Source organism: Xylocopa sonorina, chromosome 4, assembly GCF_050948175.1.
Source record: "Xylocopa sonorina isolate GNS202 chromosome 4, iyXylSono1_principal, whole genome shotgun sequence".
NCBI classification, from domain to species: domain Eukaryota; kingdom Metazoa; phylum Arthropoda; class Insecta; order Hymenoptera; family Apidae; genus Xylocopa; species Xylocopa sonorina.
This window is the reverse complement of record NC_135196.1, coordinates 11,288,540-11,309,289: the sequence shown is the minus strand read 5'-3', so window position 1 is coordinate 11,309,289 and position 20,750 is coordinate 11,288,540. Positions and strand designations below refer to the sequence as shown.

At 32.1% G+C, this 20,750-nt stretch overlaps 7 protein-coding genes across 10 annotated transcripts; 5 read left to right on the top strand and 2 right to left on the bottom strand.

Moving 5' to 3' along the window:
- Positions 1–14: 14 nt before the first annotated feature.
- On the bottom strand, positions 15–4,455 carry LOC143423119 (carbonic anhydrase 1). 2 transcript variants are annotated; one of them, XM_076894213.1, is made up of 6 exons: positions 4,305–4,455; positions 2,327–2,374; positions 2,033–2,188; positions 1,133–1,356; positions 819–1,052; positions 15–668 (listed from the first exon to the last, which is right to left on the bottom strand). In XM_076894213.1, the coding sequence occupies exons 1-6, from the start codon at positions 4,348–4,350 to the stop codon at positions 480–482; spliced, it is 897 nt and encodes a 298-aa protein (XP_076750328.1). In that variant the 5' UTR covers positions 4,351–4,455; the 3' UTR covers positions 15–479. The 2 variants fall into 2 exon arrangements, with proteins under 2 accessions (XP_076750328.1, XP_076750329.1); XM_076894214.1 differs by lacking the exon at positions 4,305–4,455 and adding an exon at positions 3,584–3,754.
- Positions 4,456–5,047: 592 nt separating this feature from the next.
- Positions 5,048–6,352, top strand: LOC143422790 (two pore potassium channel protein sup-9). Its single transcript, XM_076893709.1, has one exon. It carries the CDS (start codon positions 5,287–5,289, stop codon positions 6,304–6,306), a length of 1,020 nt encoding a protein of 339 aa, XP_076749824.1. The 5' UTR covers positions 5,048–5,286; the 3' UTR covers positions 6,307–6,352.
- Positions 6,353–6,829: 477 nt separating this feature from the next.
- Positions 6,830–9,338, top strand: Tfiifalpha (transcription factor IIFalpha). The gene is made up of 7 exons (XM_076894209.1): positions 6,830–6,989; positions 7,158–7,204; positions 7,288–7,659; positions 7,726–8,051; positions 8,117–8,406; positions 8,483–8,820; positions 9,027–9,338. Exons 1-7 carry the CDS (start codon positions 6,966–6,968, stop codon positions 9,238–9,240), a joined length of 1,611 nt encoding a protein of 536 aa, XP_076750324.1. The 5' UTR covers positions 6,830–6,965; the 3' UTR covers positions 9,241–9,338.
- A 142-nt stretch (positions 9,339–9,480) lies between these two features.
- On the top strand, positions 9,481–15,105 carry Lkrsdh (lysine ketoglutarate reductase/saccharopine dehydrogenase). 2 transcript variants are annotated; one of them, XM_076894207.1, is made up of 10 exons: positions 9,481–9,913; positions 10,002–10,484; positions 11,528–11,753; positions 12,237–12,564; positions 12,650–13,013; positions 13,103–13,425; positions 13,639–13,888; positions 14,035–14,298; positions 14,380–14,761; positions 14,919–15,105. In XM_076894207.1, the coding sequence occupies exons 1-10, from the start codon at positions 9,827–9,829 to the stop codon at positions 15,032–15,034; spliced, it is 2,823 nt and encodes a 940-aa protein (XP_076750322.1). In that variant the 5' UTR covers positions 9,481–9,826; the 3' UTR covers positions 15,035–15,105. The 2 variants fall into 2 exon arrangements, with proteins under 2 accessions (XP_076750322.1, XP_076750323.1); XM_076894208.1 differs by lacking the exon at positions 14,380–14,761 and having other exon boundaries at positions 14,919–15,030.
- A 369-nt stretch (positions 15,106–15,474) lies between these two features.
- Gatc (glutamyl-tRNA(Gln) amidotransferase subunit C, mitochondrial) lies at positions 15,475–16,413 on the top strand. Its single transcript, XM_076894216.1, has one exon. The coding sequence runs from the start codon at positions 15,739–15,741 to the stop codon at positions 16,162–16,164; it is 426 nt and encodes a 141-aa protein (XP_076750331.1). The 5' UTR covers positions 15,475–15,738; the 3' UTR covers positions 16,165–16,413.
- On the top strand, positions 16,161–17,261 carry Dnapol-gamma35 (DNA polymerase subunit gamma-2, mitochondrial). Of its 2 annotated transcripts, XM_076894211.1 has the most exons (3): positions 16,161–16,703; positions 16,783–17,029; positions 17,093–17,261. In XM_076894211.1, the coding sequence occupies exons 1-3, from the start codon at positions 16,161–16,163 to the stop codon at positions 17,209–17,211; spliced, it is 909 nt and encodes a 302-aa protein (XP_076750326.1). In that variant the 3' UTR covers positions 17,212–17,261. The 2 variants fall into 2 exon arrangements, with proteins under 2 accessions (XP_076750326.1, XP_076750325.1); XM_076894210.1 differs by having other exon boundaries at positions 16,783–17,261.
- A 224-nt stretch (positions 17,262–17,485) lies between these two features.
- On the bottom strand, positions 17,486–18,668 carry Kdelr (ER lumen protein-retaining receptor). The gene is made up of 3 exons (XM_076894215.1): positions 18,455–18,668; positions 18,138–18,327; positions 17,486–18,050 (listed from the first exon to the last, which is right to left on the bottom strand). The coding sequence occupies exons 1-3, from the start codon at positions 18,543–18,545 to the stop codon at positions 17,693–17,695; spliced, it is 639 nt and encodes a 212-aa protein (XP_076750330.1). The 5' UTR covers positions 18,546–18,668; the 3' UTR covers positions 17,486–17,692.
- Positions 18,669–20,750: the final 2,082 nt, after the last annotated feature.

The window sequence follows — 20,750 nt, the reverse complement described above, 5'->3', positions numbered from 1 at the left end:
AATGTGTATATTACTACCAAAGGTTCATAAGTCTAACACTCTGTCGATTCGAGATATTCGATACGACTACGGCGTTTGACTCCGTCGTTTATTTCTACCGCCACTGCTATATACTTATATGCAATTATGTGCAATTTATAGTCCTTTCAGTTTAATCATCGATCGTTCGCGTCTAATTACATCTTTGTGTGCTTTCCTTTAATCATACGTATACGGTAGAAGGGGCCCCTAGGTAGTGCTAAATTATCTTCGAAATGCTGAAAGCATCATGTATTCACTTTCCTTTGATGAAAATACTGGCAATGAATTAATAACGAAACTGTCCGTGCAATTTTGATACTGTGGATCTTAAATGTCATGCATTGTTTGCACAAGCCACAGAAACCCAAAGAACAACGATGTGCATACTACTATTGTGTACTTTCATACAACTTCTATACAGTTTTTTTGAGTGAACGAAATCACATTTACTCGAACAATCATAGTGAAAATAAAAATGTGGTTAACAAAAAGCTAAAGAACACAAAACATAAATTATGTGAATGTATAGCCGCAGCAGAGTATCCATCTAGATGGTGATAAACTTTCCTTTCTCCAAGTGCCTGAACCGGTCTGTAGTTGAAGCTCAAGGTGCCGTTATTTGTTCCTGTCGTTTTGAAAATGTTTATCTGTAAGTGAAAAAAACAAGCCGTAGCCAAGATAATTTGTTTAAGATTAAGGTAATCATTTTTCTTGATTCACACTACGCTTTATTTGCACTACAGCCTAAGTCACAGCTTAAATCGATTTGAACCCTTCAAAGTTCAAGCAATATTCACCTGTTGCTCGGACACTGAAAGTTTTTCAGTAAGGATAAACCACATTACAGTTTCTTGACATCCAGGAGTAGTTAAAGATCCATCGTAGTGGTAATACGTTGTATGATCTTTTGGTAAAAAGAGATAAGGAATAATCTTGACTCCCTTTAATGCTGCACTTTTTCCTACCCCACCCGATATCGATTCCGTTGCATTCAGAATTGGTGTTATGTCTGTATTATCTTCGGTGCTCAACTGAAATAACATTTCTCGGTTTCGTGAGCTATGGAACCTGTGTCTATAAGTGACGGGTGTAATGAAATTCTAAATTATACCTTAAATAAGATCGCCACGACAGCAATGCCTTTCTCGTGCTGCGAAGCCACGCTCACATTATTATATCGTTCGTTATAATGAACAAAATGTAACTCTAATGCTTCACGATTGTTATCGATGGTATGCTCAGCTGGCCAATGGAAGTGCATTTGTTCTAAGATATATGTCGATGGGAGATTCGCTCCTTCAAGTTGAAATGGTAGACCATAAAATTGAACTTGTACTAGAATAAAAATAAAATAATACTTTTAACTCAACTCGATCCATACTTTTTCCAACCACTTAGCAACTCTTCGACGCTTATTCTTTATATGCTAAAAATTAGAAATAGAAAAGGATTTTTCAGCACCAACTAAGTAAATACTTAATTTTCAAAATCTTGCCGATAGAAGGTTGGTACTAGATCGATTAATTGATGCTAGAAAATTATTATGAGACCGGATCTCACCCCGTTACTAGGCTAAAACAATGGAGAAAGTATATGGAAGGACGATTTCACGATTTGTCAAGTCGTTACAACAACTTGATGGCGTTTCAATTAACAGGCAATATTATTATCAATTTGTACCTTAACGAATCCGATACAAACACAGGAAGCTATTAAGTTGGAAAAAGTTATTTTTTAAATCTTTAAACTGTTGCGTTTGAAATTCGTACGAACTATGAAGCTGCAAAAAGATGTTAGTAGACCACGTAACTTTAGATTATTCAAACTACTATTCGAGTCGTAACGAGTAATTACTGGATTAAATGGCAGGGAAGAAATTAAATTGTGTATTACAATACCTGAGTCTGTTATAAGTGTGTTTGTTACGGCAAAATGAACAGAAATTCTGTTACCTGATATAAGATGATTTAAAGAACGTTACAAATTTTATTTTCTTCTGCTTGTTACCTACCAGAATGACCATTGTTTATAACTTTTCCGTAAAATGCAAAGTCGTATCTTTTAAATTTAAGTGCGCCAAGATCAGTTTTTATGGTATTTTCGGTAGCAATATTTATTGGTGATTGTCTTTTCCCAGTAACACATAAACCTGGCCAACGTACCGGGCCTAAATATAGAAAAATATTAAGGTTTCAATGCTTTCGAACAATAAAGCTAACCAGCTGTATTCCATTTAATACTAGTCAATAAGATTAACAAAAAAAAAGTAAAATTAGCTTGAAAGCTATAGATTGAAAATTATTACCATTTTCACCCCAATATGACCAATCAGATGCGGTTACAGCATACGGAACTACAACAAAATGATTTTTTTCAATTAAAAGTTTGATCCCAAAACAATTTTTATCATTTGATCAAAACCATCATCATTATTCCGCACAGGATTTCGATATGACGAATTTCTATCCATATTTCAAGCCTCTGTCCCAAAAACAAGCTTCTAAATTACTAGAACCAGTTTCTACGTTTCATGGAGCAATATAAGAACAGAATAATTTGTTTGAATAATTTTTTTCGCACAACAAACCTGTACATTTATAATTTAATAATTTCTTCGTGCGACTGTAGGGCCGGAAATCAATGATTGGCTACGCGAAGCAAATTATTAACGTACCGCATCGTACCGTGCAACGAACCACATAAAGTATAGGATAGCTGCAACAATCATTTGGAAATGTCACACTGTTCGTTGTTTTCAATAAAAAAATGTACGAAATAATAATATTCTGGGACCAGTCCAGGTCTACCCAAGTTCATCATTCAATTAACGATGAAAGGAATATGTGTGACAGGAAATAAGATTAACCTCATTGGCCGTTAACTAAACCGAATATTACACAAGTACGTTTCTATTAATGATATGTATATATATTAGGGGGGGAGGGGGGGGGGGGGGGGGGGGGGGGAATGGCACCGATATTTTAAATAATCCTTCGTAATAGTTACGTGAGTTCTGGATTGGCTCATAAATGATCTTCGAATAAATGTTTACACATTTGTTAAATTAAGACTTTTGCGTACACACGCTGATGATTAATTCAAACGAATTTTAATGAGCACAACACAAGTTTCCGGTCATTAAAGGGAGGGATTCTTTTGGCCTAACTTCTTCCTCCGGTGTATTTCCTTCCGAATTTCTAATTCATTTACGTAAAGACGAATTAACAAATATATATTGTAATTATATTTCAGTTTCATATAGGAAACGACTTTAAAATATCTTCTCTTTGTGAAGAATTAATATTTTTAAGAAGGATTGAAGTTTCATTAGTTTTAGAAACACATTTGTTACTTACTTATTTCTTGTAAATTTTAACTATTTTAATAAAATATTATTCAGATGTTATACTATTGTTTAAGGCAACATTATGATATAAAAAAGCAAATAATTCTATATAAATGGCGCCAAGATTTTGTGGGATTAATAATTCTTCCCTAATAATAATGCTTGAATATTAATGAAATTACTTAATTCAAGCTAAGAAAAAAATTTGTTTCTTACCTACGAGACTTATAAAAATTATGTACGAATCCTTCATTGCCAAAACGCTACCTGGATCTATCAAAAGTAGTGATAACTGATTGACACGAACGTGACAACGATGGGCATACAACTGCTGTACACGACGTTAATCTAGCTAGATAGCCCCGAGATTGCACGAGACCCCACTATGTGAGATTTACTTTGTGCATTGTAGTGCATTTATATAGGTATTGTGATTACCATGTGTCTGTGCACGAATTAACAATCATTTACATAAAAAATTCATTTTGTGACAAGTTACAGTTGTGCTATTAGTTTTACGCATCGTATGTACAATAAGTATGAATTGTGTTCAAAGTTGTACAAATTTAATTCACCTAAACAGCGAATCTATTCTGATGTGTAACTTGTCATGTATAACTAGCCGTCCCCAAATATTACGCTCCAATTTTCTCTGAAATACTGAGATTTCAGACAAATGCTTATGTACAAGTGCCTAATTTCGATTCCAAATTACTGATAACTTACAAAATATTTATATCCATACCTACTGATCACCAAAAGAATATTTATCTCCGTAGCTGCATACTTAAAATACGAGGAATACGTACGCGTTAACTTGCAACTCAAAGCCCTATATGCAACTGGACATCGTATAACTAAAGTTAAATTTATACGCATGTTAGCAGAAAGCTAATAACTTCATCTACTATCTCATTAACGAAAAACAATAATTTACCTGAATAAAAAGGTGTCAACAAAAGAATAAGACATATTAAGTCCATTTCAAGCGTACGTATAGGCAAAGTGTCCGCCGTTTTTAGAACAATATGAGCAACAACTTCCACTCAACTGATCTTCTTCGCAAATTTCCTAGTAATACTAACACATTCCAAACCAGAGTTGAATCAATAGACTATACTTCTACTATCCATTGGTGGGTGCAGATATAAATACAGAATGGAGTGCAGTATGCAGATATTTCAATGTCTAACGTGTATGTAGATCAAAAGATGAATATAACTGAACCTCTTCAACAAAACCCAGACACCTCAAACTTGTTCTATTCCTGTTTGTATTTTCTCATATTTTTAAATTAGAAGGACCTGAAATCTCCTAAGGACTTCAAATAATGGTACAATAAATAAATGAAGAAGACTAAAAATAATATAGAGATCATACATTAAGAAGAGCATCAATTTGCAAAATTTAAAATATGCAAATCAGAATCTATCAGCAACATGACAAAAGTTTAAGTCTAATTACCTGAAACTAACGAACAAGTGTTAACAATGACGGAAATTCTGGCAAACGAAATGGCTGTTTTGCTTACATTCTTACGATATTTTTAGATATCCAAACACGAAAATGATTCGATTGCTACGTGAACGAAAACATCATTTTCCACGTGCTATGATTCTCCTAGGCTTCCGTCACGCCAGCTTTCGTCATGTACTCCGTACGTTTATCATTTGTTTCCGAAAATCTAAAATATTTCTGAACGCGCGCACGAATGTGCGTAACGTTATACAGATGGGACTTTAAGGCACGCCGAGAAGCGAGTGAATCGGAAAAAGAAGACAAGGATAGAGTGTTAACACGAAGCGGTGCGTTCAGGCAGAAATAGAAAAGCGACACGAAAGTCATTTAGTGTCGGCCAACGTGCAGCTTCCCCAGCTCCAAGTAATCGCTGTTCGATTCGAATTGTGTGTACAAATAAGATGACACGCGTCCCAATAAGGTCCTCCCTGAGAAGCCGTGATTCGAATTCAACGTCCACCGATCCAGATCTCCGAGAACGTATAAAAGATTGTTGCCGAAAGTTGGTCGCCTTTATGTGCACTCAGGTTGGCGTTGGGGGTCTCGTGGTTGGTTACGCTATAATAGGCGCTTTCGGTTTCATGGTAATCGAGAGCCAAAATCAGATCTCGTCGACGACCTGCAACCGAGGATTGATCAGAAAACAATACGCCGAAGAGTTATGGTTAAGCACTGCCAGCAATCAGACGATCAACGTGTTCGATAAAGCATCGTTTCGCGTGGTGTCTAATCGTATCCTACGCCGTTACCAAGACAACTTTACTGGTAATTATAGGAAAGAGAATTGTAGCGGCTTAACACCGACCGATCTTTGGTCCTTCCCGGCAGCAATGATGTTCTGTCTCTCCGTGTTCACGATGATCGGTTATGGGACTCTGGTGCCTCAAACTGCATGGGGAAAGGCAGTCACCGTTATTTATGCCGTGTTGGGCATCCCGCTTTATGTATTGTATTTCCTTAACATGGGAAAAGTCTTAGCGCAGACATTTCGTTCGTTGTACACGTGGTTGCACGAGTGTACCGGTAAACGGAAGCCTGGCCAGAGGATCACGGTGCCGTCGACAGCTTGCCTCTGGGTGATTTTCGGATACGTTTTAGGCGGTTCGATAATGTTCGCTGAATGGGAAGGATGGAATTACCTGGACAGTGCTTACTTCTGCGTGACGTCGTTGTGCAAAATTGGAATGGGCGATCTTGTTCCTGGTTGGACGCATGGCGATCTGACCGCCGATAGCCAAACTAAATTGATAATAAATTTCGTTTACTTGTTACTTGGTATGGGGCTTATCGCTATGTGCTACGACCTGATGAAAGAGGACGTTTACGTAAAGTTTCGAGAAATGAAAAGACAGTTTCTCGAAATTGTCGATGCTACTCACTATCAACTGGAGATGTGTTGTAAATCGGAAATATTTAATTAACTCTACGTTGATAAACGTTGCCACGTTCAAAGAAACTCCGATCCCTGAGCCATTATTACTGTCAGGTCATTGGTCTCATAGAACCAAATACTATCATATATGTCTTACAGAAATGTAGCTATAATTATAAAATATATTGGCTGTTAGCAATTTTTGTATCTTTAAGTAATTTTTTTTTCTAAAAATATAGAAATAACTGATAATTATTTTGATTACCTTCTGTTGTGAATCTTTCAAATCAAGAGTGCCTCCCAAAAGCACAAGAAGACGAAAACTTTATTGTACTGATTTATTAACATACTTGCAATACTAACATACTTGCATACGGCAAAAGATATTGATTTATCGATGGATCTTATTTCAATTAGAAAACTATATCTTAAAACAAATTATATCTTGATTAAAACTCTGATCTTAGAAGGACTTGTACTGTGATCTGCCCGCCATTGACTATTTAATTCACAAACATCTTGGTAGGGGGCGTTCGCACCATATCACAAAGCAGCGACCGAGACCAATGGGGGTTGACATAAGACGTGTAATAAATAAATTTGAGGAAAAATGATCAGTAAATATAATGCACTTTCAATATGAAGCATAGATTATTTACACAGTGAATTTGATATTTAAAGAAATAAATAGAACTGAATCATATCAAAATGACATCGCCAATAGTTTCAAAGGTATTTAATATTTAAGCTTGAAATTTATACACAGCTTTCACAACAAAACCAAAATGGTTATAATTCTTTTACTATTTTACTTATGTACTTTGCAATAATAATAAAACTGAATAATGAACATGTTGATGGCATATTTAATTTGTTAAACTAACACAACTATAATCTTAGATTTCAGTCGCACCTTCCATACAGGAATTTAGTATCAGAGTACCAAAGTATGTAACAAGAAAGATTTTTTTAATAACGATAAATGTTTTCAGTATGTAACTATACCAAATGAAATATTGCAATATTTTAGGAATAACAAGAAAAAACATAATGTAATGCGCTTTAATGCAACATTGAATGTTGATTTTTCAAAATGGACTCAAGTGAAAATGGAACGTGAAAATAATATGAAAGAATATAAAGGAATAGAAGAGGAAATGCCAAAATTTGGTGCTGGATCAGAATTTGGACGAGATGCGAGGGAAGAAGCTAGAAGAAAGAAATTTGGTATCATGAGTAGAAAATATAAAGCGGAAGATCAACCATGGATTTTGAAATCTGGAGGGAAGACTGGAAAAAAATTTAAAGGCATAAGAGAAGGTGGAGTCAGTGAAAATGCTGCGTATTATGTTTTTACACACGCTGCTGATGGAGCTATAGAAGCTTTTCCATTGCATGAATGGTAAAGCAAAATTCTCTGATAATTGATCCATGTTACATTAAAAATATTAATATTTATTCTATTTAGGTATAATTTTCAACCAATTCAGAGGTATAAAGCATTGAGTGCAGAAGAAGCGGAGCAAGAATTTAGTCGTAGAAATAAAGTGATGAATTATTTTTCACTGATGTTGCGTAAAAGGCTTCGAAATGACGAAGAAGGTGCAGATGATGAAGAGATAATTGAAGGTGGGAAGGGGAAGAAGCCAGGTAAAAAAGAAAAAGACTTAAAAATATCTGAAATGGATGAATGGATGGATAGTGACGATGATGATGACTCGCTGAGTGAGGATGATGAAAGTAAAAGGAACTCTGGTGAAGAAGATGATGCTAAAAAAAAGAAAAAAGGCAAAGGTAGCTGTCATATATGATGTTATAATGAATATAATATCAAATACTACACATAATTTTTCTATTAGTTGACAACAAAAATAAGAAAAAGAAAAAGAAGAATGCTTCAGATGATGAAGCATTTGAAGAAAGTGATGATGGAGATGAAGAGGGTAGGGAATGTGACTACATTTCTGATTCTTCAGATTCTGAATCAGAATTAGAACAACAAAAAGAAATCAAGTCAGTTGCAGAAGAGGATGCCTTAAGAAAGTTACTTGCCTCTGATGAAGACGAGGATGATGAGGAACAGGCAGATAAAAAAGATGGTGATGAAGATAAAGATGAAGATGATGAACATAAAGAAAAAGATGACAAGGTAAAACAAACAACTTAAAAGTTATAATTATATTTATTTAAATATAATGTTACTTCATTTTTTTCAACTTTTTTAGGATAAGGACAAAAGTAATAAAGAAGTAGATAAGAAGAAAGATAAAAAGAAAAAGAAAAAGCAGTCTAAGAAGAAAGATTTAAAGAAGCTTATGCCAGGAAAAGATTCTTCTAGCGAGTTTTCTAGTGATTCAGGCTCAGAATCTGATACAGTAAAAGAGAAAGACAATAAAAAGTCCAACAGTGCACATAGTTCAAGATCCGCAACACCTACACCTGCTGGGATATCAGATTCCTTGAAAAGAAAGCAATCTGGATCTCCGGATTTATCACAAGCAAAAAAATTAAAATTAGATAATTTTAATTTAGTACCAGTAACTTCTTATATTTCAGGAGCCAGGTATGTATTTTGTTACTAAAAATATAGTTAGAATATGTTAAAATTCCAATAATTTTGTAAGTATTACAACTTTGATATCATATACAAATCTATAGTCTTACGTAACCGCTCAGCAAAGGAAGTAAATACACATATATAAGTGTATATACCTGCTATTGTATTTTCAATTATGATTTTTAATAGTATTAGTTTTTGTTATGTTACAGTGAATCTGGAATTACAGAAGACGCAGTTAGACGTTATCTTATGCGTAAACCAATGACAACAACAGAACTTTTACAAAAGTTTAAATCGAAAAAAACTGGTCTTACTTCTGAACAGTTAGTTAATGTAATGACCCAAATATTGAAAAAGATTAATCCAACTAAACAGACAATAAAAAATAAAATGTACTTATCTATTAAAACACAATCTAATTGATGTTTATTCATTTTTATATCATAGCACAATTGCCTTAATATTTTAATCAACATTTATATTATGTGATAGATGAAAAAATTGCTTTGTACAGTAATAAAGAAACTTAATAAAGCAAAATTTTTTTATTTTATAATATAGTTTCTAGTAAAATAATACCTAAATATAACAAATATTTCTGATTAAAAATTGCATTGATTACTATATATTTCATGTTATTATTATTAAAGGTATGTTTATGTGATGTTGAAATATGAAATTCTTTCAACCTGAACTAATCACAATGATAGGAGTCATATGGTTAAAAAAAGTAAAATTATTTTGATAAGGATGTCACTACAAGTTTATCAGTGATGTAGTAACCCACTCTGAGATCTACATTGACCTTACTGACCCATGTAACATCAATACAGTAATAAAACAGCTTTGATGTAGAAGTGACTACATTATATCGTAAGACATAATACTTTATTGTTATTTGACTATTGTAGATTTAATTAAAATAGTCAAAATTGATGTGTGTGTACATATGTGTATTATGTGTATAAACACTGTTTTTTAAAAAGTTTAAAATTATTATAAAAGAATTATGAGGATTTTACAATTATATAAACATGAATTCAATGTGAATTTATTAGCAGCACATGCCTGTATGTCTTCAGTTCGTTATATCAACGTAAGAAATATATACAAACATAAAAATAAATAAATATGAAATAATGTTGTAAAAATAATATATTTTAAAGGAAAATATTTTTTTACAGAACTTGAGTGGTAAAATAATAGCAATTAGAAGAGAAGATCAATCAGTATGGGAAAGAAGAGCTCCTTTAGCACCTGCAAATGTTAGACGATTGATTAGAGCAGGAGCAAAAGTAATTGTACAACCTAGTAATAGAAGAGCTTATCCTGCACAATCTTACCAAGCTGCAGGTGCTATATTACAAGAGGATATTAGTTCTGCTTCTGTTATTTTTGGAGTGAAACAAGTTCCTGTGGACCAACTAATATCCAATAAAACTTATTGTTTTTTTTCCCATACTATCAAGGCACAGGAAAGTAACATGCCTCTTTTAGATGCTATTCTTGAAAAAAATATACGTTTGTTGGATTATGAAAAATTAACAGACAGTAATGGACAAAGAGTAGTGGCTTTTGGAAAATATGCTGGTGTAGCTGGTATGGTGAATATATTGCATGGACTTGGATTAAGATTACTTGCGCTAGGGCATCATACACCATTCATGGTAAGATAATCTGAATACATTAATTGCTAAGCTTAATATATAAAATGTAATGTATGCTTGGTACGAGCATAAATGAGACTAAGCCTCTTTTTTTCTATGTGGAAGAAATCCTCATGAGCGGCCCGGAGTTTGAGGGAGACCCTGAAGTAATGCTGTACTCTTACTGGCTAAAACCCCTACTATGGTCAGCCACCGGGAATATGGAAAAGGGCCGGGAGTTTATAAGAACACGTCCGGCCTCCTTCCGTGCCGGGGACCTATAGGTATTAGAAATTTCCTTTCCTAAGTAAGAGGGGTCAAATCACAGGGTCTTCTGACAACACCGGGGTCACTCACACATCGCTATCCTCCCGAATTCACGTACAATGATTAGGCAAGCCTTCACCTTAGTCATCAAAATTCCTAAATCCCTTCGCTGCGACTCCTGGGTCAGCAGGATAATTTCTCACTAACTCGCGTACTCGGGACCTGGGGGTCGTAAAGCCCGTACCGCGGCCGACAAATAATCAGAGGTCGGCCGTGGCCCCTGAGGAGCATATCTTCCATACATGGAGGCTAGGGCACCTCAGGATTGCCATATCCATACCGTGGTTTCAACACAAAGCCACAAACCGTGAGGTAAGATACAGGATAAACCTATCATCTTACGAGACTTGATGCCACGTATTCTGAACCACCAACCAGTTTTATTATGCTCTCTATAATTTAGTGTGGAGAGTTTGGGAATTATATTTAACGTACCTACCGAAGTAGTTCAAATTACAAGGTGTGAACATATCTTCTTATGTTACATTGATATATAAAGTCTGATATTTTTTATTAAGTACACTGTCAATAAGTAAAATGTGTATTACATACCATAATGCTAATGTAAAATATATAATTGATATGACACATACCTTTCTATTTACAACAGAAGTATTTTAGTATGTAATATAGCTTATGTACAATGACCTTGTTATATGTAGCTTAAAAAATTAAACATCTATGACTTACATTATAAGTATATGTACATATAAATAATGGATATTATTGTTTATCAGCACATTGGACCAGCGCATAATTATAGAGATTCTGCCATGGCACGACAAGCTATACGAGACGCAGGATATGAAATAGCACTAGGCGCTATGCCAAAATCAATTGGACCATTGACCTTTATTTTCACCGGTAGCGGTAATGTCAGTCAAGGCGGTCAAGAAGTTTTTCAAGAGCTTCCGCACGAATACGTACCACCTGAAATGCTAAAAAAAGTTGCCGAACATGGCGGTAAGCTTTGTACATTCTTATTCTTTTCTGAGCTGACAAAAAAAGTTCTCTTCACTCGTATACTTGGATACTTTGGGGATGTAAATCCCGTATCGTAACAAGTGTACCGTAACAGGTGTTCGATCAACTCTGATCCCAGAAGAAAAGCGTCTGATGGGACTGAAGATCACTAGTTCAATACCGTAACTTCCAAGTATTAAATAATGTTCCAAATAATCTGACGTAAATTTTGACTAAGACTGATTCAGCATATGCTTTGACTTATTTATTCGAGCTTAACACATTGGTCGCCGCGTACCCAACGCTACCGCCGAAGATCAGCTACTACGTGTATGATTAATCAGCATTCTCGAAATCACTCCGAAAATAATTCCCAAAGCATTATCTGTAGGGTATTAGAGTGCCTTTGTAAATATGCATCATATGATAATTTAGATAATAATATAAATACATTTAAAATAAATAAGACAAATTTTTTTATAGATACAACAAAGATATATGGTTGCGAGGTAAGACGAAGGCATCATCTAGAAAGAAAAGAAGGAGGTGGCTTTGATTCTGATGAGTGTGACAAGCATCCTGAGAGATATATTTCCACTTTCAGCAAAAAAATTGCACCATATGCATCAGTGATAATAAATGGAATATATTGGGCTGTCGACTCGCCTAAGTTATTAACTATACCAGATGCAAAATATTTATTGAGACCAGCTTACACTCCCTGGTTATCAACAAGTGTTGGTGCTCCTGCTTTACCTCACAGAATATTAGCCATCTGTGATATATCTGCAGATCCTGGTGGCAGTATCGAGTAAGATCACAAATACGCATGTATATAATACTTTAATAAATATAAACATTAACTTTGAATTTGCTTGTTTGTAAAATGGTTTTAGATTCATGAACGAATGCACCACAATTGACACACCGTTTTGTTTATACGATGCTGATCGTAATAAAGATACAAAATCTTTTAAAGGGCCTGGAGTGTTAGTCTGTTCAATTGATAATATGCCCACTCAACTACCGAAAGAATCGACCGATTTCTTTGGAAACCTTTTATATCCTTACGCATTGGATATTATTCAATCAGATGCAAAAATACCATTAGAAGAACATAATTTTACTCCAGCGGTACATGGTGCGATAATAGCATCAAATGGACGATTAACTCCTAATTTTGAATATATTCAAGATCTAAGGTCACTAAATCAGCGTTGCAAGCATAAAGCAGATAGTAGAGAAGTACAAAATAAAACGGTATGTTTTTCCAGAAACATCTTCCAGAAACAGAAAGTCAGTCTAGTTTACCACTTTATGCTCAAAGTCATCTTCTTTTTTGTAAGTAGGTTGTTGTCCTAGGTGCAGGACATGTTTCCGCACCATTGGTGGAATATTTACACAGAGATTCTAATATACACTTAATTGTTGCATCTCAATTTAAAGAGGAGGCAGATGTATTAGCAAATAAGTTTCCTGGTGTGGAACCAGTTTTATTAAATGTAATTGAACGTCCCGATACTTTAAATGATATTGTTAAAACTGCAGACGTGGTAGTTTCATTGCTACCTTATTCTCTGCATCATGTCATTGCAGATGTATGCATACGTGCTAAAACTCATTTAGTAACAGCAAGTTATATGAATGAAGATATTGAAGCTTTACATGAAGAGTAAGTGCTTAAAAAATATATGTAGACATTTCAGATATTACTCACAATGTAACTTGCGATATCCTCTCGATTTCGTATAATCTACATAATACATACTTTTTAAAATATTTTGAAATGATATATTAAAGTAGGAAATTCTGTATACATTTGTATAAATTATAATTATGAACATTAAATGTGTAACCAATATACATATATTGATTTAAATATCAGGGCTAAAGCAGCAGAAGTAACCATAATTACTGAAGTAGGATTAGATCCTGGTATTGATCATTTATTGGCTTTAGAATGTTTTGACAATGTTAAGCAAGCTGGTGGAAAAATTGAGTCTTTTGTATCTTGGTGTGGTGGCTTACCTGCACCAGAATGTTCCTCTAATCCTTTACGATATAAATTTAGTTGGTCACCACGTGGAGTGTTAATGAATACATTGGCACCAGCAAAATTCTACCATAATAAAGAAGTAAGTTTAAGTATATTTATATTTAATGTAATATAAGTATATTTATAAAACTAAACAAAAAAATTCTTTTTCTTAAATGTACTTTTATACATAGAAGTATAGCTTGTTGAGCATTAAATTTCATAATAATAGATTTTAATTTATAGATTGTAGAAATTCAATCAGGAGGAAGTCTTATGTCTGCAGTTCAGGATTTGGACTTCTTACCAGGTTTTGCACTGGAAGGCTTTCCAAATCGAGATAGTACAATTTATAGAAATCTATATGGCATCAAAACTGCTAATACAGTAGTACGAGGTACATTAAGATTTAAAGGCTTTTGCAATACCATATGTGCTCTACAATGTCTTGGACTAACTGACCACAATCCACATCCAAGTTTACATCCAAATGGACCAGATATTACATGGGTATGTAAACAAAAATAAATCACTTATATTTTAAATTTCAAGTTTAAGGAAATTTTAAGTATCTACATTTTTTTATTCCAGAGAGTATTAATTTGCAATTTACTTGGTTTGGCAAATGACAACATTTTTTATGAAAATTTGAAAAGAAAATTAGCAGAAATGTTGAATTCGGAAGATAGTGTGAAGGCAATTGAGGATTTGGGACTTCTTCAAGAAGATTTAGTACTGAAATTAAATACTCCTATTGATACTTTGACGCATTATTTGTCGAAAAAACTATGCTATGAAGAGAACGAACGAGACCTTGTAATTTTAAGACATGACATAGAAATACTTTGGCCTGACAACAGAAGAGAAAATAGAGGAATCAATTTAGTATTGTATGGAGAAACACGAGGTTATTCTGCTATGGCACGTACAGTTGGATACCCAACAGCAATTACAGTTAAAATGATTCTTGATGGTAATATTCTCATTTAATTTTAAAGAATATAGTATTAAAGAATATATTCAAGTATAATGGATAAAATTTATTTGTTACTTGACTATTCATAGTCAGCAAATGAGAGATAGAAAAATAAATATAATATCTCTAAATTACATGTATTTCTTGTTAACAGGTGAAATACAACAACGAGGAGTAATTCGTCCATTTACTCCAGATATTTATCGGCCAATACTTAATCGACTGAAAACTGAAGGAATAGAATTTTTTGAAACATCAAAATGGGTTTAGTTTATTTAAATATATTCAATTCTAGACATGATGTATATAAAATACAATAAATTTTAGATTAAATAATCAAATTTTTGCTAGTGGATCGTCAATAAGGCTCTGAGTACGTAAATACTTAATTGAATGATAAAACCATGGCTTAAGCGTTGGAATAGTGAAATTAAGTATCTACACATATATCTACTATGAGTATTGTCCTTACCACCGCACATCCATTCCAATCTGCCGCTTCGTATTCAATGTCCCGCCTACGCTCGAGTTGTAAGCTTCCTTAAAACATTCGATACTTTAATAAAACGTTCGAAAGAAACATAACACTTTCAAAGTAAATATAGCATACAATATGATATACAATATTTAGGTGCTTTTCTTTTAAATAAAGATAATAGAACATCGAAGCAAAGCAACTTAACCTAAATATTATTTAACAACACATGCGCAGGAAAACAAGTGCTGAGGACAAGTGGAAATGTCGCTTCTATAAGTTCTTCTGCGGTACTATCATATTAACAGTTAGGTAGTACAATCAATACGTATTATTTCAAATTTTAATAAATACACAGATTATACTGGTAATTAATATAAATTGTAATATATCTAAAACGATTTTGAAATTGTATTAAATACAACGATAATATATTTTATCGTAAAATAACTATTTGATAAAAATTTAGTGGCTTACTGAGTGACAATATTAAACAGTTATGAATAACTTTCGAATGACTTTTATTCGATATAATCAGGAACTGAAGCATATATTATTACCAAGATTTTCAAATTTATTCTTGCATCTTCATTATGTAAAACATGTACATTCAGCTACAAGTATGGCAGTATCAATTCCAAAGCAAGAAATAATAAATAAATTGGAACAATTATCTTTACTTAATATTGATCGTGATTATGGTATTTCTGTTCTACAGACTGCCATTGCTTTTACAGAACAGTTACGTACTACAAAAATTCTCGAAGAAGTCGAGCCCATGTATAGTCCATTCGAAAAACAGTTGATCCCTTTACGAAACGATAACGTAGAGAATACATCGAGAAAAGAAATTTTAATGAATGCTGCCGTTTTAGAAGAAGAATATTTTGTAGCACCATTGCAAAGTCCTATAGAAACACAATGAACATAACACATATTTTAAAAGAATTAAGTACACATTTTATTAGTCTTACAGAACATGGACTTATATATGGACCTCAAGGTAAAATGTTATTGAAGAACCTTGAAGAACATTGGTTTTTACATTGTGTTACAATGTCGCGTTACAATATATTCTTGTCAGATGAATGTATCAGTACCTTAAATTTTGTTGTAAAAAATACAATGGATGATATACCATTTGGATTAGCTACAATAAAAAATTCAAGAAATTCTTGGAATCAAAGTGTAACAAACATACAAAAATTGAATTTTCAACACAAAACTGCTGGCATAACTATTTTTACAAGTAATACAGAAGCAAAAGACTTATTTCATAAAATACAAAAAGAACGTAAAATTTGGTGGCGTAGATTAGCACAATGCCCTTCTAGATTTAAGCTCACAGACACAAAGAAAGTAAAAAATCTTGATTTAGTAGATGTGGAAGTACAATTCCCATTTGGCAGTATTGTTGTGGAGAAAATAACTTACCATGCTGATGTTCAAAATCTATTCTCTAAGGTCCTTTGTTTTTATTTTCATACACTTTCATTTATAGAAATTTAAAAATATTAGTCTTCATGATATATTTTATTTTCAGGTTGATAGTAAAAAAGATTTTTCTGATATACAAATGGTTGAGCATATGATATCTTTGGATTGGGGTTGTTGTGCATTACTTTGTGACGCATTTGACATGAACAAATCAACCAAAATGCATATTCATTCCAAATTAGCACCATATAAAGTTGCATTTCATATAAAATCATTAAATGATGAAGACAATACTCAAAATGATGATTTGAGTCGCTTCATATTGTACTTAAATAATATGCTAAGAGCGAAAGGTGTGGATACAATATTGACTACCTCAAAAGAAATTATAGATACATGCTTGGTTCCTTTCACAGTTTCAGTTAATACGACTAGTCTTGAAAATGGCATTATACATATAAAGGACAGATCAACAAGTCTTAGGGAAGCAATACATGTAACTGATTTAGTAAAGTATATAACTCTACGTTGTTAACTCTTTAATATCACTCAATTTCTTTTGAATAAAAAGTTAATGTATCAAAAGTTCAATGTACACATTATATACTTAGATCCTATAAACTAACAAATTTTGAAATCATAACTTCATAACTTCTCTTTCTAATTATTTTGTATTTTACATATTCATTAATTAAATGAATGAAATAGATATTATACGTCATGTATCATGCATAATTTTAAGATGTAATATGCGCTGAAAAATTAATGACAGTAATTTCTTTTTTGATATAAATAGAACCATATGGGAATTAAGATGAAAAATTATACATTAATGTTTAATGATATTGAAAGTACAAGAAAATGGAATGCTTTACAACTAATAAAATGTATACTTTGTACATTAACATTCCTTGAATTTTTAAATATTGCCAAATTTATGTCAATTCAATTAATAATAATATTACTCATTTGAGCAATATACATAAAATTTTCCATATTATAATACTTTTAAATAACTAGGCAGGTAGTTGTAATTTCTTGCCTTTGAGTACTTTGGTAATATACAGGTAGAAAAAGTCGCAATAAAGGACCGTTTGTACTAAACCAGCAACTATAGCAATTAGATCATGATAATCTTCAGCATAGTAACGGTATATCCAGTTTAATAAATAAAGACCTCTATACGATCCCAAAGCGAAAAGATAATGACTGGTAATACTCTCTGCTTCTCCTGTTTTTGATACTAGAAATAATTGTGGCAATATGGCTACAGATTCTAAATAAATGCTGAATGTCCACAAAACTTCTACAACTGTGAATTCATGATTAATTAACAGTGCCAATGCCAAAGTAGGTAGTATTAAGAACTCAATCCTAAAAAACAAGCAACAGATGTTATTATTATAAAAAACTAATTTTTAAAAATATTCATTAGAAATGTATGTATTATAAAGAACATACCTAAATGTATCATGATTGTGGTCATAAGTAGCTTTAAATTTCACATACATTAAAAAAACCGTAGCAATTGAAGTTACAACGAAAATAACTTTCATAAATGTATTGTATGCTGAAATATATGTTGTTGCCAGGTCTAGATAACGTGTTATATATACAATTGCAAATAAAATTTGCGATTTTCCACTAATACCTGCAATATACATACACTAAATATTGTTACAGATGAAACATTAAGAGATGATTAACATTAAAATGTAAAATATTTTATATTTTAATAGAATTGTAAGCAATAGATAAGAAGTATCAGTAATATGTACCGGCACAGCTTCGTGTTTTCCAGATTTTAAGAAGAAGTATAATAACAGCAAGAAGATGCGATAAGTCACCTACGAGCCGAAATATATTCATGTTTTCAATCGTTGAAAAATAATTTCTATTAGAGAATTCAGAAATACTTCACACACACCTAACTCACAAAGCATACAAAATATGACGTGGCTTTGGCTACAACATCAGCAGATGGCCGACCGATTAAAATCATTCGAGTTACAAATTTGTTTTCAATAAACGTACATAAAGTGTAATATATACACAGATAATTTATATTTCCCTTTGAAATGGATACTTCGATCGATAAAATATTTCAGACATAAATACAGTTTAAATAATATAATAAGGAAAATGTAATAAATTGCAACCCAATGATATTGTTGATACAATCTTTTTATCAAAATTCCCTGAAAATTTATACATCAATTATAGAACATATTTCATATAATCAATTGCAAAGCATCACTATTATCTTTGACCATTTTAAATATACGATAATACAAATGTTTTATACAATAAGACTATGTTTGTTACTATGATCGACATTTATTACTAGATTCATGAATTTAAGACAGAAAATTACTAGATGTACAAGAAGAGGAACATTTTTAGATTAAAATTCAATCAATACATTTATAATCTATATAATTTTGTCTTCCTCTTTTTGGAGATATCATATTATCATATCTAAATTTGACTACAGTAATAAAACCAGATATCCATTATGTGGCACCTTTGGCTCGCTTGTTTATAGATTACAATACATGTGTGGTTTGATGTTCACAAAGTAAATTTAAATATCTTACAAATAATATCAAGTTGTATTTTAGAAACAGTAGTGAGTTATCTCAAAACTGGTATCGGTAGATGTACTTTTAATGTTTTGAAAAAGTAGTATACTGATAACACGTGGTAACGTGGCAGGATCTTAAACCATAGTTACCAAGTCGAAGAGGTTATTGGCCTTTATATGTAACAATTTAAATGCTCACTACAGTGTGGGCTTATTGCTTCCGCATCAGTTCAAAGTATCGTCATCCCGATGGGTTAACGAAATCAACCCGAAATGGGTTAACTGTATAAATTTTATTTATTTTTTCTTTTACTTGACGCTTTCTTGTCATAAATCAGTGCATCCCAGTTATTCAATTGAATCAAACTACTAAACAGTTATCAGTTTAAAAATAACAATATGTTTGCAATATTAATATTCAATATACTTTTTGATAATTTAGAATATTAATCACATCGATTAGAAACATGTATCTCTATGGGAGAAATTTATAGAATAAAATATAACAAAAAGGTCATGTACAAAGATTGCATTCACTAGTTGGCTTTATTTTATATAAAATACATGTAGGAACTATAAAAAAATTATTTTGTAGACAGAACTATAATTGTATAGGATTATTCCTGGTACATATAAGTGGATACTATATTTGAAATTCTTATTATTTCCATATAGAAAGGTAATAAGCGATAAAAGAAATAATGATTACATTATCAAAATATTTTTTGGTATATTAGGATGTTTTTTAAGAAAAGTAACTAAATGTATCATTTATTTGCACTATTTATTCCATAGAATATAACTTAAAAATTTAGTTATTTGTTTATATTCATGTTATGTAAATGTAAATTTTGGCACAATACTTGCATAAATAGAAAAAATTTATTACAAACAAGAAATTTCTATTGTTTCTAAATTATTAAAATAGTTGAAATACATTATTTATGTAATGTATATTTTATAGTCTACAAGAGAGCTTTGTATAAAAGTTCAGAGAGACGCTATCAAAATATTATAGAACATTATTAGAAAATAATTGCTGTACATATATTGTTTTAGACAGATAACGTATGTATATTCTGATAGGTATTTTTCAAGATCTGCTAGATTTTATGTTTATTGCATCTAATTTCCAAAATTATTAAAATGTATATAAGTTGCTTTTCTTGTACAAGTACATAAAAATTTATACTCTAAATTGTAATTTGGTAATAACTAAACAATATACCATTGTCAGTAACTCTTATAAAAATATTTTGATGAGTGTCCACAATTTATAAATTATTATTTATATATACAGGGTGTTTAAAAACTATTGGTAAACGATTTAAAAAATGACTACAAATCAAAATAAGGCAAAAATTAGGACTACATTTTTCATTTTGTTTGTGGTTATCAATATTTCAAAATCATTTATACTTTCCATATCACAATAAAATAATAGCTGAAGGGAGAGACAGCTTCAAAACAAACAATAAAAACAAGATAAT

Excerpts from the sequence above, each read along its gene's own strand:
- LOC143423119 (XM_076894213.1), bottom strand. The coding sequence starts at position 4,350 with ATGGACTTAATATGTCTTATTCTTTTGTTGACACCTTTTTATTCAG. Across the intron at positions 2,189-2,326 it reads GTCATATTGGGGTGAAAATG|GCCCGGTACGTTGGCCAGGT; the intron begins GTAATAATTTTC and ends TTCTATATTTAG. Across the intron at positions 669-818 it reads TTTCAGTGTCCGAGCAACAG|ATAAACATTTTCAAAACGAC; the intron begins GTGAATATTGCT and ends TTTCACTTACAG.
- LOC143422790 (XM_076893709.1), top strand. The coding sequence starts at position 5,287 with ATGACACGCGTCCCAATAAGGTCCTCCCTGAGAAGCCGTGATTCGAAT.
- Tfiifalpha (XM_076894209.1), top strand. The coding sequence starts at position 6,966 with ATGACATCGCCAATAGTTTCAAAG. Across the intron at positions 7,660-7,725 it reads GCTTTTCCATTGCATGAATG|GTATAATTTTCAACCAATTC; the intron begins GTAAAGCAAAAT and ends TATTCTATTTAG. Across the intron at positions 8,821-9,026 it reads TCTTATATTTCAGGAGCCAG|TGAATCTGGAATTACAGAAG; the intron begins GTATGTATTTTG and ends GTTATGTTACAG.
- Lkrsdh (XM_076894207.1), top strand. The coding sequence starts at position 9,827 with ATGAGGATTTTACAATTATATAAACATGAATTCAATGTGAATTTATTA. Across the intron at positions 10,485-11,527 it reads GGCATCATACACCATTCATG|CACATTGGACCAGCGCATAA; the intron begins GTAAGATAATCT and ends ATTGTTTATCAG. Across the intron at positions 12,565-12,649 it reads GATCCTGGTGGCAGTATCGA|ATTCATGAACGAATGCACCA; the intron begins GTAAGATCACAA and ends AAATGGTTTTAG.
- Gatc (XM_076894216.1), top strand. The coding sequence starts at position 15,739 with ATGAATAACTTTCGAATGACTTTTATTCGATATAATCAGGAACTGAAG.
- Dnapol-gamma35 (XM_076894210.1), top strand. The coding sequence starts at position 16,161 with ATGAACATAACACATATTTTAAAAGAATTAAGTACACATTTTATTAGT. Across the intron at positions 16,704-16,782 it reads TTCAAAATCTATTCTCTAAG|GTTGATAGTAAAAAAGATTT; the intron begins GTCCTTTGTTTT and ends TTTTATTTTCAG.
- Kdelr (XM_076894215.1), bottom strand. The coding sequence starts at position 18,545 with ATGAATATATTTCGGCTCGTAGGTGACTTATCGCATCTTCTTGCTGTT. Across the intron at positions 18,328-18,454 it reads GAAAACACGAAGCTGTGCCG|GTATTAGTGGAAAATCGCAA; the intron begins GTACATATTACT and ends TGTATATTGCAG. Across the intron at positions 18,051-18,137 it reads CACAATCATGATACATTTAG|GATTGAGTTCTTAATACTAC; the intron begins GTATGTTCTTTA and ends CTTGTTTTTTAG.